The sequence below is a fragment of the Phoenix dactylifera genome, chromosome 5, assembly GCF_051530095.1.
Source record: "Phoenix dactylifera cultivar Ajwa chromosome 5, Ajwa_hap1_PhDact_Kaust_v1.1, whole genome shotgun sequence".
NCBI classification, from domain to species: Eukaryota; Viridiplantae; Streptophyta; class Magnoliopsida; order Arecales; family Arecaceae; genus Phoenix; species Phoenix dactylifera.
Window position 1 is genome coordinate 31,126,402 of NC_143194.1, and position 15,130 is coordinate 31,141,531.

The 15,130-nt window shown below is 37.3% G+C and overlaps 1 protein-coding gene across 6 annotated transcripts; it reads left to right on the forward strand.

Annotated features, from left to right (window-relative positions):
- The first annotated feature begins 4,959 nt into the window (after positions 1-4,959).
- LOC103696071 (proteinaceous RNase P 1, chloroplastic/mitochondrial-like) lies at positions 4,960-12,868 on the forward strand. 6 transcript variants are annotated; one of them, XM_008777586.6, is made up of 7 exons: positions 4,960-6,880; positions 7,321-7,410; positions 7,543-7,724; positions 10,935-11,055; positions 11,379-11,447; positions 12,045-12,177; positions 12,416-12,868. In XM_008777586.6, exons 1-7 carry the CDS (start codon positions 5,195-5,197, stop codon positions 12,616-12,618), a joined length of 2,484 nt encoding a protein of 827 aa, XP_008775808.4. In that variant the 5' UTR covers positions 4,960-5,194; the 3' UTR covers positions 12,619-12,868. The 6 variants fall into 6 exon arrangements, with proteins under 6 accessions (XP_008775808.4, XP_088578457.2, XP_026656565.4 ...); XM_088722330.2 differs by having other exon boundaries at positions 5,064-6,880; positions 7,573-7,724; XM_088722331.2 differs by lacking the exon at positions 11,379-11,447 and having other exon boundaries at positions 4,971-6,880.
- Positions 12,869-15,130: the final 2,262 nt, after the last annotated feature.

Here is a 15,130-nt window from a genome sequence, read left to right on the forward strand (position 1 = left end):
CATCAAAACCTTCTTGGAATCTCTGTAGTTTTCATTAAGTGGGGATTTCAAAGTTTGGAGAGGCAACTTGATTGGAAGAAGGGACAATGATGTTCCACCTATATGTATGCATATGCTTTGGACACATTTAGTTGTTGATTTTTTTTTGATTAAATACGGAAGGACCTTTCATCTGGTTTTCTAGAGGGTATAGGGTCCCTTGTCCGTTAGCAATAGGTCTAACGGATTATGAACCTAGTGTTCATTTGCTTACATAAAGACATGCTCTCCTTCGAGGCACTTTTGTAAGAGATGACACTTCATTCATTTCGTCATATGCATGAGAAGTTTGCAAACTTTGGATTGTGATTTTGTAAATTGCTAAGGGGAACAAATAATTGTTATGAGTGGTGGATTGGGCACCTGGGGGACCACCTAGGTGGTAGACAGGTCATAGAGTGCTAGGTAAACTTTGCCTAGACTTCCAGGAGGTGTGTCATCCACTTACCATTATGTACATATATGTGTTTGTGTGTGCCTATTGTTGTATGTAGGTATATATACATATTATAAATGTTTGTCTAGATCTGTGCACGTGCTCTTACGTTTTTACAAGTCTGGTTAGGTGTTTATGACACATTATCTTTTGCACTCATATACCTTAATTCTGAACTCTTGAATGGCAAAAAGCTAAGCGGCTTCTGCTGTTTGAGCAGAAACAACAATGCACATTACTATTTATATCAAACAACCATGCACATTGCTGTTTCTATTATATTTTGCATGTGATCTTAATATCATTTTCTTAAGATTATTATATATCTTGAAAAGTGCACTTTACTTTCAATGATTAGTTTGTAAGAGTGTTTTCTGCACATTTCTTGAGGCATGTTGAAGTTTTAGTGATGAAATATATATAGTGCGGATTCTGATAATGTAAATGAAGTAGATTGGTTGAAGGTTAGCAACTTCTGTACTAAGTTGCATGGGTGATCAAACGTGGACCTTCCTGCCTGGGCAGTCATCTGGCAGTTGGACAACCACCAAAAAAATATAAAATGACTCAAATTTTCTTGCTGTTTTCTATTTAGGAATGCTGTCCGGTGAAGCTTAAATTATCAGCAGACATTCTCACAAGTGCATTTACTTTGTCAAATTCTAAGAACTTTGTTAAGTTTCGCTTCAATTTATCAGCTTGACCAAGACTGCTGCCATAAGTGGATTACATAAATCCTTAAAACAACCTGGAGCAAAGTTATTAAATGTAGACTGTAAAATGTTGCCTTATTTTGAGTTATAAAACACATGTTACTTCAGTTATTCTTGGTTAATTATAACTCTCTTTATAGATGACGGCTTTTTAAGGTGGTTATAGATATTTATATAAAAATGAAGCTGGTACACCATATAAAGGAAAACATGCTATTATCAAAGCCTGTCATGGTGCTGAAGTATGCACACTTTATTTTGCTATGTCCCCAAACATCTCTTAGAGTGAATTTGTATTAACTACCGTGCTTCCATTTAAGGGTGGTTGCTTCCATTTGAGTGTGATTCAGTCGTATTTGTCGAGCAGTAGGATCGTTAATTGAAGTAAGTTCATCACTAAACAGCTTTTGTTTCCCCTCTTTCATTTAGCAATGTTAACAAGGTAGTTTTTTTATTAGCCTTAGATCCTGTCTTTCTTTATGTCTTGCCAGCTTTATATCAGGCCTGGGAATCAACATTTAAGAGTTGCCAACTTATTGAACTCTTCCACAGTAGGTTGGGAACTTATGTGAGAGGCATGAACCGGCCAGGGAGTATTCTTTTCTATATGGAGAGGTTTAAGGACTATGTAAATAGGTCAAACTCATAAAATGTTCAAAAGGATTGCCTCGGGCAGGTTGTTAGCTGTCTGCTGGTAGTTTTGATAACTGACCTTTACCGCCTTGTTTAGGAGTCTTGCTTTAGCCTACTTATGTTGTATCGGGAGGCATATGTCTTGCAATGAAAGGATGCACTGATGAGGCCTGCCTTGGGTAACCTTGCATGTACAAATAATATGTAGTATAGTGTGATGCTTTCTAGCTATAATTTTCTCCGACAATGCCATACCTGATTTGGAATTTTATTCCGTCTCCCACACCTGCTGCCAGATGCTTCATCCACCCCCTTTTAGCGGACCAGGTCCAGTGGACCAATCCAAATTCTGGAGCATATGTACGGTGGATAACGGGCACCCCTCATTTGATCTTGAATTGTTTAAGTAGAAGAGGGTAATGCGGCGAGTGACTATTGGACTGGTCCACTGGACCTGGTCCATCTAATAATTAGATGTATTTCTAGAATAGGACTTCCTTGTGATTAAATTACCCTTCTTAAAGTTCCAATACAACCAAAAAATAGAAATGCTTATCGTTTCAAGAAAATCTACACAAGGGTATTGAGGTTGGAAAAAAAATCTGGTGATGAAACCTTCTTTCATTACAATAGTAGAAATATTACTCAATAACCAAATGAGCATCCATGTGTTACTTTATAAGTTTAAATAATGTGTAAGCAGGTTTTTATGGTAGCCGAGTAGGCTTGCATTTTGATATTTCTGTGTTGATCAAATATTTTTTACTTACTGATATTTATTTTGTAGGCATCTCCATGCCTTTATGACGACACATGGTGGTCATCTTGCCTGGCACCTAGACGCTTCTCTGTTGGGCAGGGGACAGAACTGCATGTTGTATTTGCTCGCTTCTCATACTTCGGAAACTATTATTCAAATTCATGAAGGCTTTGTTGGTATTGTATGAAGACATTTTATTTTTTTTGGATTCTCATATTCTACTATAAACTGTTTCTCTGCTCTTATACTCACTTTGGCATGGAAAGCAGTCATTGCCATTTTGAATAACTAAATACATTATAGGATTTGATGAAAGATAGCTGAAACAATTGGTTCAAATAAGCAATATCATGTCTTTCAAAACGTTGGTTTGCATTATGAGGCACATCTCGGGTGAATGAATATTGTGGAGTAATCAAATTAAGTTGCAGCCGTAGAAAGGTAAATGATATTTCAGAAGGCTGCAGTTTTCTGTTATGATTTACATTGTCCTGGGCTATAAAAATGTTTTAATATTTGGAAACAGGTACCTCTGTCATACGATGCTTTCAGGAAAGATTGGGAAACAAGATATTTTCTAAGAGAACGCTAATGTTATTGTGTTAATCAGTGTTTTTTTTGGGTTAAATGCTGCAAAAGGTGTTCAGAGAAGAGTACCTTTTCAGTTCCTGGTACAGGGATTTAAAGCGATCCAATATTCATTCAATTCATACCCATCACAAAGTTATGGCCTCATCTTTAAGGGTGTTTTTGTAAGTTTCACACCCTACCAAAGCGTAAGGCGGGCCCATGTGGGCTTTTTTAGGCCGTAATTCCTTCCTTCTACTTGGTTAAGTTGTACTTTCGCTTTATTACCTAAAATAATATAGCAAGAAAGAGAAAAAAATAGATTACCCAAATAAAAGAGAACTCTTTACTGTTAAATGCAGCAAGAGTGCTTGGCAGAGAAGATTTCTCTTGATTTATATATATTTATATATATATATATATATGTGTGTGTGTGTGTGTGTATATTTATATATATACATACATAATTCCCAATCAGGAGATTTAAAGTGATTGGGTCTTAACAATTCATGCCCAACTTAACAAAGCAAATAAGCTTAACCAAGCACAAACTACAGGTTGGGTCATATTGGTTTTTGTGTCATATTGGTTTTTGGGTTAGGCTAATCCAAGTCGCGCATCTTAACACATTTCTCCTTGAAAAACTTATATTTTTCTAAATTATTTAGCTGGCTTTTATATCATTTCCCTATTTTTATTACTATTTTTCATAATTCAGAAACTTGCTAATATAGGCTTGTTTATATATGTTTCTTTTTTTCTTGTTTAATGCTAGAACTAGACACATGCAGAGCACATGACCAAAGTTCAAGTTAGTCTATGTTACACTTCCAAAAACATTTATCCTAGGAAACTATTTTTCGCCCCCAAAATCTTCATATTAAGTTCTCTATTTCTTTGCTTATTTTTTATCAGAAATTTTATCCATAATCCATAATCTAAAATTTTTAGGCTTCTATTTACATTCTTATTTTATTATATCCAAAACTGTAACCAAATACATGCAAGGTTTATGATTAAGGAAAACAAAAGAAGATGTTTTGGGGTAGGGTAGGGCTCAAAGTCTATGGATGTATGTGGCATTGGAATATTTGGTTGTATAAAGATAAGGATGTTGCTACTTTGCGCAACGACATCTACATCATGAGCGCAAACCCAACTTCTTAGAGTCACACATGAGGGGTCAAGCTGTCAATGTGGGTCCAAAGTGCCAATTTTACTCTTCACGGTTCGGAATAAAATATGAGTTAGATGCGTTTCAGGGAGATTTTGGGGGATGCAAAGCATTTTCCTCATGATGATTCAGCCACAAACCAAATCTTTCAGTTCCGTAAGCATTTCTTATTAAAATGGTAGTGATATCATATTATAGAATCACTAATATTGTACAAGTGCTGGATTGCATGAAAAGTAATTAATTAATTAGTATGTAAAATAAGTTTATTAGATGATCTTTGTGGAGAAAGGATCAATCCATTAGCTTGTAGATATTTGTTGCACCCAAACAACATATAGATGATCAGATGCATCGCTATTGTAATTTTCATAGTTAGAAGAGTTAATCATACCACAGAATTTAGTTATCAAAAGTCTAATTTTTATTTTGATTCCAGAAGAGGATGTGAATAATATTTCGATCCTCGAAAACTCAATCTTTACTCTTCTTTTGTATTTAAATTTTATTAAATTTTCGGTTCTAATATAGGTTGAGACATGGCCATTCCAATTTGGGTCGTACGTAGGATTCTGATTTCTATGCCATCTATTCTAATTTGGATTCGGATTTAAAGCAAAACACCCTTTTATTACAGGTCCCGAGTCAGAAAGGGCAACACATGAGGCCAATCCTGTTATGACATGTGGCCTTGGCTCGAAAGCGTTTTGCTTATCGGGTGCCGTACGGTTGTCCTGTGGAGACCGCAGCCCGCCCCGATCCAGCGAGAAACTGAGAGGTCATCAGCGTAAATTTCGTCTTGGCCTTCCCAATCCTGTCCATCTATTCTAGATATATCCTCTCCCCCGCCATGGAACTCTCGCCATTCCCGCATGGCTTCCTCCGCTTCCCGCCCTCTCCACCGAGACCTCTTCCTCTCTCGGAGCTTCTTCCCATCTCCAAGCAGCTCCAAAGGCCACTCCATTCCCCATTTCTACCCTCTCTCGGCAACCACAGCTGCTCTCCTCCATGAGTTCCCGATGCTCTCCGTTGCTAGATCGCACGCGAGCAACGTAGCTGAGAAAATCCCCCAGAGAGAAGAGACCTGTGAGAGGAATGCTAAGAACCACGCGAGACACAAGGACGCTGGCTCCCCGCTCCCGTCTCTGAGTTCGCTGGATGAAAGGGTGGAGAGAAATGATCGAAAAGCTGAGAACCGTCCCGTGGTGAAGGAGAAAATGGTAGAACTTGGAGCTGGGAAACAAAGGATTAGGTCGAAAGGTAGAGGTTCCAGGTCGGGGACGTCTTCCTTCGGATCAAGAGTTGAAGGGGGAGCTAGAAAATCAAAAAAGATCGAAACTTTGGGCAGAAGTCACGGGGAAATGGAGGAGAAGAAAGGGATTAAGAAAGCTGAGGTCAGTGCAGCAGAAGTTGATCTGAGACTTGGGCTGGACATGTGCTCCAAAACAGGGGACGTGATGGGGGCGATATCTCTATATGACTCGGCTGTGAGGGATGGCGTCAAGATGGAGCAGTACCACTATAACGTGTTACTTTATCTGTGTTCTTCTGCGGCCATTGGGGTCGTTCGTCCTGCAAAAAGTGGTACCGGTGGTAGTAGTATCGCATCCTTCAAAGAGGACGCAAGTGACTTGGATCAAGACAGGGACTTGGCTGATGGACGGAATCCAAAATGGCAGCTTTCAGGTGACATCAGAGGAGAAGGTCAATTACAAGATGTTCTGCATCATTATAGAACAGAGTTGAGGCGAAAAAATCTGCCCAGGTTTGATGTAGGCAAGAGCAGAGATGATCTCTTGGATGGAACAAATGAAAGTAGTAAGAAATATGGCGTTCCAATTCAATTTAGTGATGATGCCAGAGAATATGCACGAAGGAGGGGATTTGAAATCTATGAAAAGATGTGCTTGGAGAAAATTCCTATGAGCGAAGCAGCTTTAACATCAGTAGCTCGAATGGCAATGTCGATGGGTAATGGAGACATGGCTTTTGAGATTGTAAAACAAATGAAGGTGCTGGGTATAACTCCAAGACTGCGGTCATATGGTCCTGCTTTATTGGTCTTCTGCAATGGTGGTGATATCGAGAAAGCATTCGAGGTAGAAAAGCACATGTTGGAGTCTGGGATCCACCCTGAAGAGCCTGAACTGGAGGCACTTTTAAGAGCTACTGTGGCAGCTCGTAGAGGAGACAAGGTTTATTACTTACTGCACAAGCTTAGAACTAATGTGAGACAGGTTTCCCCACCCACAGCAGAATTAATTGAGGCATGGTTTAAGAGTTCAACTGCTTCCAGAGTAGGAAAAAGGAAATGGGATGTAAAGATGGTAGCACAAGCCATACAGAATGGTGGAGGGGGTTGGCATGGGTTGGGTTGGTTGGGTAAAGGAAAATGGACTATGGCACATACAAATGTTGATGCAGATGGTGTCTGTTTGGGCTGTGGCGAGAAGTTGGTGACCATAGACCTTGATCCAATTGAGACTGCAACTTTTGCCAAATCTGTAGCTTCTATAGCTAGCAAGAGGGAAAGGAATACAAACTTTCAGAAATTCCAAGTACGAGAGCTTTACCTATAAATTACCATTTCATAATGCAGCGTTAGATACTATATAGTCAATCTTCTTGTAAGATGCTCTTCTCCTGCAAAAAGCTTTTATATTCTGAATATTCATGGCAGTAGGCTTTGTGCTTATGTCCAATCATAATGAGTTTTCCAGCAGTAGCATTTTTAACTTTTCTGAAACTGAAAAGAAGAAATCCTAAATTTTGTCTGAAAGATCAGATATTCTTTTTTTTCAGTCCATTTTTCATATTTTTATTTTTTATTTTAAATAGGTGTTCTTAGCTATCCATTTTGAAGAGCTTCTGATTTTTTTGATTTGCAATTTTTTCCTGCAATTCATTATTTAACTCCAACTGAGCTTCATGATGTCTTATGATCCGTGAATGATACACATCTAGGTATGAGGCTGATAAAAACTTATTTCACTTTCAGAAATGGTTGGACTACTATGGCCCTTTTGAAGCTGTTGTAGATGCTGCAAATGTGGGTCTTTTCAGCCAAAGGCGGTTCTCAATAAATAAGGTGTGTCTTGAGTTCAATAATAAATAAGGTGTGTTATAAGAATATCAGTATTACATTTAAAATTTCCTGATCTTTAAAATTCTTTGCTATTGCTACTATTTAAGTTTTTTTTTAATATATACATATGTATAGGTAAATGCTGTTGTCAATGCCATACGCCAGAAACTTCCGTCAAAGAAATGGCCGCTGATAATTGTGCATAACAAACGGCTCAGTGGAGGCAAGATGGACGAACCTATCAACGGGAAGTTAATAGAGAAATGGAGAAATGCAGATGCTATTTATGCAACTCCTACTGGATCAAATGATGATTGGTGAGTCTGTCTTGATGATCTTGATTATAACATTTTCCTGATTGGCATAAGCCTATATTTGCTATCCAGCTTCTTTCGGTGATCTGTCTTTTATTTAATTTGCTCTATCTAGTGATTTAACACCTTGTTGCTTTCATTGTGTGGAAGCTGAAAAAGGAACAACCAGCTTGAATTAAGCTACTTTAGAACTTGAACCATGGAAAAACATACATTTTGCAGCAGCAGAAGCATCCATAATTGTATTAGACCTATGATGATTAGAGGAGATTTTAACATTCTCTTGAAATATACCAACATTTCTTCGGCATGAACCATAATTGTATAACCTGTTTTTGCATATTCAGATGGGAAATTTTCCAACAATCAACTCAACCTATGGGTCGAGGAGAATGGAGTTTTTAGAGAAAACTGAGAAGCGTGTGCAAGTAAGAGTGATTGTGAGCCCTTAAGAATTCCACTAGATTGAGAAGACTAAAATTGGGGGAGAACGGAAAGAAAGGAGGAAGAGGAAGATGAAGATAGAAAGAGAAATTTGGGTTTGACAAAGCATGTATATTGAAGGTGGGAGGTGGTAGAAAATATTGCAGTGCTTCCATAGTCACTATTTAAAGAAGCCCCAGAGCTGACGGTACTTCTCCTTAAGTTGGCACATAGATATCTAGCAAAATTAACTTGTGAAGAAGTTGGCTGTCAATATTGACGTTCCGTGATCACAAATGCAAGACATCTTTTTCCTAACAAATTTTCCCCAACAAAATAAGTTTACTTCTAGATCTTCACTAGAGTCATGCTGAATGGATTGTTCAGAAGCAGGAAGTAGAAGCCCTGCAGAACTAGCTGTGATGTGTGAAGACAATGCCAATTGGTGATAGATATCTCACTATAGAGTTAAAAAGAAAAGAAGGACAGATTAATGGGAAATCTTTCTGTGGACTAACCTATAACTTTCTCCAGGATGCATGGATGAAGAATCTCAGCTTTAAACTGACCCATAACTTACTGCTGTTAACAGTCCCAAAGTTCTTGGGTCTAGGCATACAACATGGGCTTCGTAGCTGAAACTCCTGTACCATATAAGTGCAACGTGTAAGTCATACATGTATAGAACTGCTAAATTCCACCATCTTGTTCTCATAAATAAAAAGAAAATGCAAAAAGTAGAATTGCTTTATAACTTGATTTCTCTGCTCGGCCGGACGGCCCATTACGACTGTTGAGTCAGTCCCATTTTTTGAATGGAAGAGAGGAAGAACCATCCGAATTTAATTATAGGAAGGAAAAAAGTTCAAAAACCTTCTGAGGAGGCAGATAATTAAAGATTATAAAGCTTGCCATAGAGCCCAGTAAAATTAGAAAATTGCTTCTGATTGTAAATCAACGACCAGTCGCAGAAGAGGGACCAAGCAGCTTGAAGAAAGAGGAATCAGAAGAAGATTTCTTGAGTAAGAGCCTTGCATTCCTCTTGTATACTTGAAAGGTGTATCTAATTTGCAACGGATAATTACTTAATACTGGACTTTTGTTTAGATCATCCATTTGCCCTTTCATGTTATAACCCCTTAAAAGTGAAGCTTCATGGAGATACAATTACGCAGAAAAGTTGGTCAGAGGTAACGAGTATGCGCCATGCCTGATCCATGGAGTTTCACATGATACACGCCTATAAATGAATGCTTGGTGTGCTAAGCTTGTAAAATCAAGAGGAAGCTAAGGGGGCAACAATCTCCCACACTTAATCAGACTCATTGCAGAAGAGCTGGGTAAAACATTATGAACATTTAGAGAGCTAGGTAGAACTATAACCAGATAATAACACATAAGAACACCTAAAAACTGGTTTAGTTGAGAGAAAATTAGCGCGATATCTCTTATCTGCAATGAAACAGTAAATGGTTCAAATTTGTAAACCTGATATTTTCAGTGGATCATGCATGCAAAAGTCAAAAAAAATAAAAAAAAAATGAACTTATGTGGATTTAGATTCTTTTTAATCAGAAAATATGACATATATAGGATAATAGCAGTTATAAGGGGCTATAAGAGAGCCTTTTGATCTCTCAGCTAACTTATTGAATGAATGACCCTAAATGGATGATGAGGGAGATGTACCAAAATTAGATTGGATCTTTTAAGGGTTAAGGTTTAATACTGAGCATTTTGTGGTTGCAAATCATAACTCTGGATATTTTTCACCAATAAGGATTATTCTCGAACCAAACTCTATGGTACTTAACCAAAGTCATGATTCAGAACCCCTAAAGGGCCTAAACTCATGTATCCCAACATATTATTGAGCAGTCGAAGGTTCTCAAGTCGCGAGATTCTGGAACAAGATTTTATGGTTGCAAAGTGTTTATATGATTTAAAATTCAGCGGCGACAATGAGCTCTGGAACTCAATTTTTAAGGAAATTGTTCTCCCTATAAAATCTGCAACAGGAGTTCTGATAAGGGTGAAAAATTAATTGCATCTATCAACTGATAAGGGTGATAGTTACTTAGCTAGCGTATGAACAAAATCCAAGGTGGTATGTCAGCTTTGGCAGTGAGCATATAATTGTGCAGGTATGCACAAGATGCATCTGATCAATATCCTACAATAGTTATGATGTTACATGCAATCGACATTTATTTTCACTGTTCATGTCTATTGGATGATAAAACATGGCATTTTGCTTCCAAAGAAAAACCTGCAGAAGCTTAAGCAAGAACTATTTCGCATTTTGTTCATTATGTTCTACAGTGGCTGTTAACCTGACACCAAAGCCCAAGTTTTCCTGCCTAGAAATTGATAGAAGCTGTGTTTCTTTATCGTCTATTATGCATAACCACTGTCATGCATGTAATATTTTAGTTTGTTGTCACAGTCATCGCTCAGGTTGGTGATCTCTTAGGATGGCACAGAAGAATTTGGTTTGTTTTTTGGAGTTTCCTTGGACAAATCGTCAGCTGCTGATTCTGTTGTTCAGGTCATCTTGAAATAATTAATACATTATGGGCACTGGCGCCAAATACATCACAATACAATATCTATACATATTTAGAAATCATATAGATCACAACTCAACTGTTGCATGTTATAGCTAAGCAACTCTGTTTTTATTCCCACACCATAACATTGTTCTTCTCTCTCATATTGCTTTTGCAACATCTTATGTGCCTTTTTGCCCAACTGCAATAAATCAACTGTAAGTAATGACATATGGTTCAGGTATTGGTTGTATGCAGCTATAAAATGTAAGTGCTTGATCGTGACGAATGATGAAATGAGAGATCACATATTCCAGATCTTAGGAAATGATTTCTTCTCCAAATGGAAAGAAAGGCATCAGGTATGTATGCATTTTCCAAAAATAAAATTCACTCATTTTAAATAAAGCTTGTTATTATGTTTATTCTGTGCATAAAACAATTTTTTGGTCAAAAAAAGAAGTGAACTTCTACAAGATAAAATGACCAGAAATGCCAAAAGTGGAAGTGGTACACCCTGCATGCAATGACGACACCACTCTAGATTTTTAGTAGACAACATGTTTTTGAACTCCTTTTGCAGTACATCTTTGATATATTTAACTGAAAGTTATATACCTTTCTGGTTGCTAACAGCCATGTTAATGTTTTAAAAGCTGATCGATGTTTTTTGCTCTGTTGCTAGGTACGTTTCAGTTATCATGACGGCAATTTCGAATTTCACATGCCGCCTCCTTGTTCTGTGGTTATCCAGGTTTAATTCACTTTCACTTCCCTCTTCACTAGACTTCATTGTCACGTCTCATATTTCTGAGTCAGAACTATGGACAACAGTAGAATTTATGTCAACCAACATGCTATATTTGCATTATTTAGATAGGATAGGTTTAAAGGCTCCTAATTTTCTTGTCCTCTCGTAGACTCTTTACTTTACCAAATAGGATGCCTTTGGTTTTCTATTCAGTTATTTTATCTTATACATGCTAAAATGTTAGCTAATAAGGGGATACGTATGGCAGTGAAAGCCTAAATAAACCTTGATGTAAATAACTACATTGTTATGCCAAACCACCAGAGGAAAAAGTAATTTAAAATTGCACCGAGTGGCCACAGGTCACTTACATTTTGACCATAAAGCACTGTGCTAGCTTGATATTCTAATGGAAGTAATCCACATGCATATATTGTCAGATATGATGAACTACCAAAAATCAGAAAAAAAAACTAAAATGTGATTTCACTTGATGGAAATCCATATGACAACCAGAATTCAGTTATTTTAGAATATTTTTTTCCTTTTTAAGTGGATCCAGCTTTTCAAATCATGATATCTACTTTATCTGAAGTTCAGGAATCTGAGAAAGGTCATTGGCATATCCCCATCTCAGTGGAACATGATGAATCAGAGAGAGAGAGAACCTGGTTATGTGTAACGCGTGCCCGCTCGCATATGATGATGGAAGAATTGTCAAATTCACCTAAAGGTTTATTGATTCATTCCTTTGACTTGTTAGATATTTTGGCAATCTGTTATGATATAAATGTCATAATTCCTGTTATCCTTCTAGCTTGGTAAAATTTTACATTCAGAAGTATCTAATAACTCTTATCTAATAACTCATCCTTTTCCAACACGATACTGGAAAAAGGAAGCACATCAGGACTTAGAGGATGGCTGACTGTAACTGGAGGTAATATTGATTTATATATATTTTAAAACAGAAAAACAACCTGAGAAGATGGCAATCAGTCCTACTTTATACATTGGAGCTAGCAACCAGATCAGGTCTAGTGAAAGCCCAAAAGAGAAGGTCATGAGAAGTCCCCAAAGAAATATAGCTGACAGGGAAAATTCAAATACAATAATATCCAGTATTGAGGCTGCCGAGGAATTGTGTGGCTGTGTTATTGATTTCCAAATCTAACAAGGACCAACAAGTTTTAATCAGCAGACATGATATGGCCTATCAGCCAGGAAAATTTGTTGTTAGAAGTCAGGAAATATTTCAGGTTCATGAAATCAAATTTTCAATTTTAGTGGTTCTTGTGTACATATTTACTTCTTTTTTGCCCCTTAATTACCTCTATCTTCAAGAGTATATGATATTCTTTTCTTCTTCTTTTTTTTTCCAATGATATGAAACATGAAACCCGCACTGAAAGTGCTTCGCTATATTTGTCTGTTGCAAAAAAATTTGAATTATGAAAGTCATTGTATAGCTGGTGGTGAATAACCGCTGTGTTCTCAAAAAAGTAGAGACATTTTAGAGCTCCAAAGGACATGGTGCTAAAGCTGACAGATTAGTTTGAGCATAAATACCTGAGTCATATGATGTCGGTATCCTCTCATCAATCCTCCAGAATGAATCAATGATAAAATACATTCGTCAGCTGATACCTGGAAGTTCCAGATGAGCCGCTTGCTGCCAGCCAGCTACCATTTATGGTGAGACAGGAGATGTCTCCATAATGAATTTTAACGGGCCAAATAGGAGCAGGGGTGATTATAAGTAGGCTAAACAACTAAACAGCCATTCTTTTCTTCTATTTATCTCAGATCCATTCAACTCAGAGAAAGCCTTAAGAGTCCACTTCAGGCATCCAGGCATCATTCGAGACTAGCTGGTTAGTCAAATGGACTTTTCTGATCATATTTGGCCACTAATATGCTGTGTCAGTACAACATCGCGAGAATGAAATCCAAGTACTTTGATACACTCCTGCTTGGGTTTCATTCTCGCATGGAATGATAATTGAAGTGTAATTCAACTTAAATTGCAGTATAAATTTAAAGTCATTCCTATGTATAACAAATATGAATGATAATTCAACTTGAATTGAATTATACTTAAAATGATAATTCAACTTAAATTGGCTTTAAAGAGAGGAATTGCATTTGTTAATTCTCACTCGTCGCACATCCCACCACTCCATCTCCAAAGCCATTCCTATCTATAACAAATACAATTCAACTTAAATTGGAGTAAAATTTTCAGATTATATATCATTTATGTAATTTGATAAATATACACACTCAAAAGTCTCAGAAGGTGAATTTTTCTTGTTAGAAGGAAGCATCATGCTACATGTTCTTTTCTTTTTTCTCTTTTAAGGCCGGGAGGGAGCCCTACCGTGTTTTTTTTTCTTTTCTTTTTTTCTTGCTAAAATAGAAAGTTACACTAATATGAATACATCCAAAAAAATCAAAAAGAAAGAAGTCCCAAATATTGAGAGAGTCAAAAAAAAAAAAAAAAAAAAAAAAAAAAAAAAAAAAAAAAAAAAAAACTAAGAAGGATTCCTCTCTACTTGCGGGAATGGGCTTGGGAAGGTTGGTTATCGTGTGGAGTAGGCGGGGCCTGATATACTCTAATGGCGTCATGTTTGGAAACTTCCGGCGTAAAAAGCCGGGGTTGAAGCGGAGTTTGACAGGGAGAGGGAGGGTACGAGAGAGAAAGAAAGTGCGAGAAAGATCTTGAGAGGCATTTTTTCTGATCCTGTGGACAATCTCACTCCAGCTCCCACTACCTGCCCTTCGTGCTACAGCCCTAGGTAAATCCCACCAAAGTGTCTAAATATATTGGAATCCTGTTCCCTATCTCATGAATTCAAGCTTATCCAAACAGGTCCTGATCTCTGTGGCATCCAATGGATCAGGAATAAAACAGGCCTAAGGTTTGCCTTTTAAATAGCGGTTCTGAAAAATAGGCATGAGTAAGGAGTATTTATATCCATTTATGCCTATCCACCTGTTTTTTTAATGGACAATGAATACACCCCCAAGACTGGAAGTATTCTAAAAACGGTAGCCAACAAGAAACAAGTAACTTGTCAGATAATTATTCTACTTTTTTTTAAAAAAAAAATGTTTGGGAATTAAATTTTCATGCCAGCCATAATTGTTAGCTCCAGTACCAAAAAGTTTGTTTCCGTCGACCAACCTAGAAATATAGTTAAAAAAATAAACTTTCTCACTCGGAAGAATGAGTGGAAGGCGTGCTCCACACAATGCAAAACGACATTCAACAAGAAAACTATTTCGTATATAAGCCAAGGCACGAAAGTATCAACTTACCAAACTGGTAAGGTCTTTAATAATTGTACCTAATAAATTGGGATCAACCCTACATTCATCAGGGTTTGGGATGTTATAAGCATTTGGAGGAAAGATACCCCCATCCACTATGAGTCCTTTCTATCAAAAATAATAATAACAACAACAATAATAATAATAATAGGCTAAAGAGACCTATAAATGTCTCAAAACAGTACATGTTTCTTGCGGAAGTTATTCCTGCTTGAAATACACTAATTTTAATTGCGTCGTGAAAAGAAGAAAAATGAACCAAAAATTCAGACCACCAGCAAGAGGAGAATATAGCAACTGATGCGAACTGAGGAGATGCATCCCCACCTTGCAAGCAGTTGACACCGTGAGAA

Excerpts from the sequence above, each read along its gene's own strand:
- LOC103696071 (XM_008777586.6), top strand. The coding sequence starts at position 5,195 with ATGGCTTCCTCCGCTTCCCGCCCTCTCCACCGAGACCTCTTCCTCTCT. Across the intron at positions 7,411-7,542 it reads GGCGGTTCTCAATAAATAAG|GTAAATGCTGTTGTCAATGC; the intron begins GTGTGTCTTGAG and ends ACATATGTATAG. Across the intron at positions 11,448-12,044 it reads CTTGTTCTGTGGTTATCCAG|GAATCTGAGAAAGGTCATTG; the intron begins GTTTAATTCACT and ends TCTGAAGTTCAG.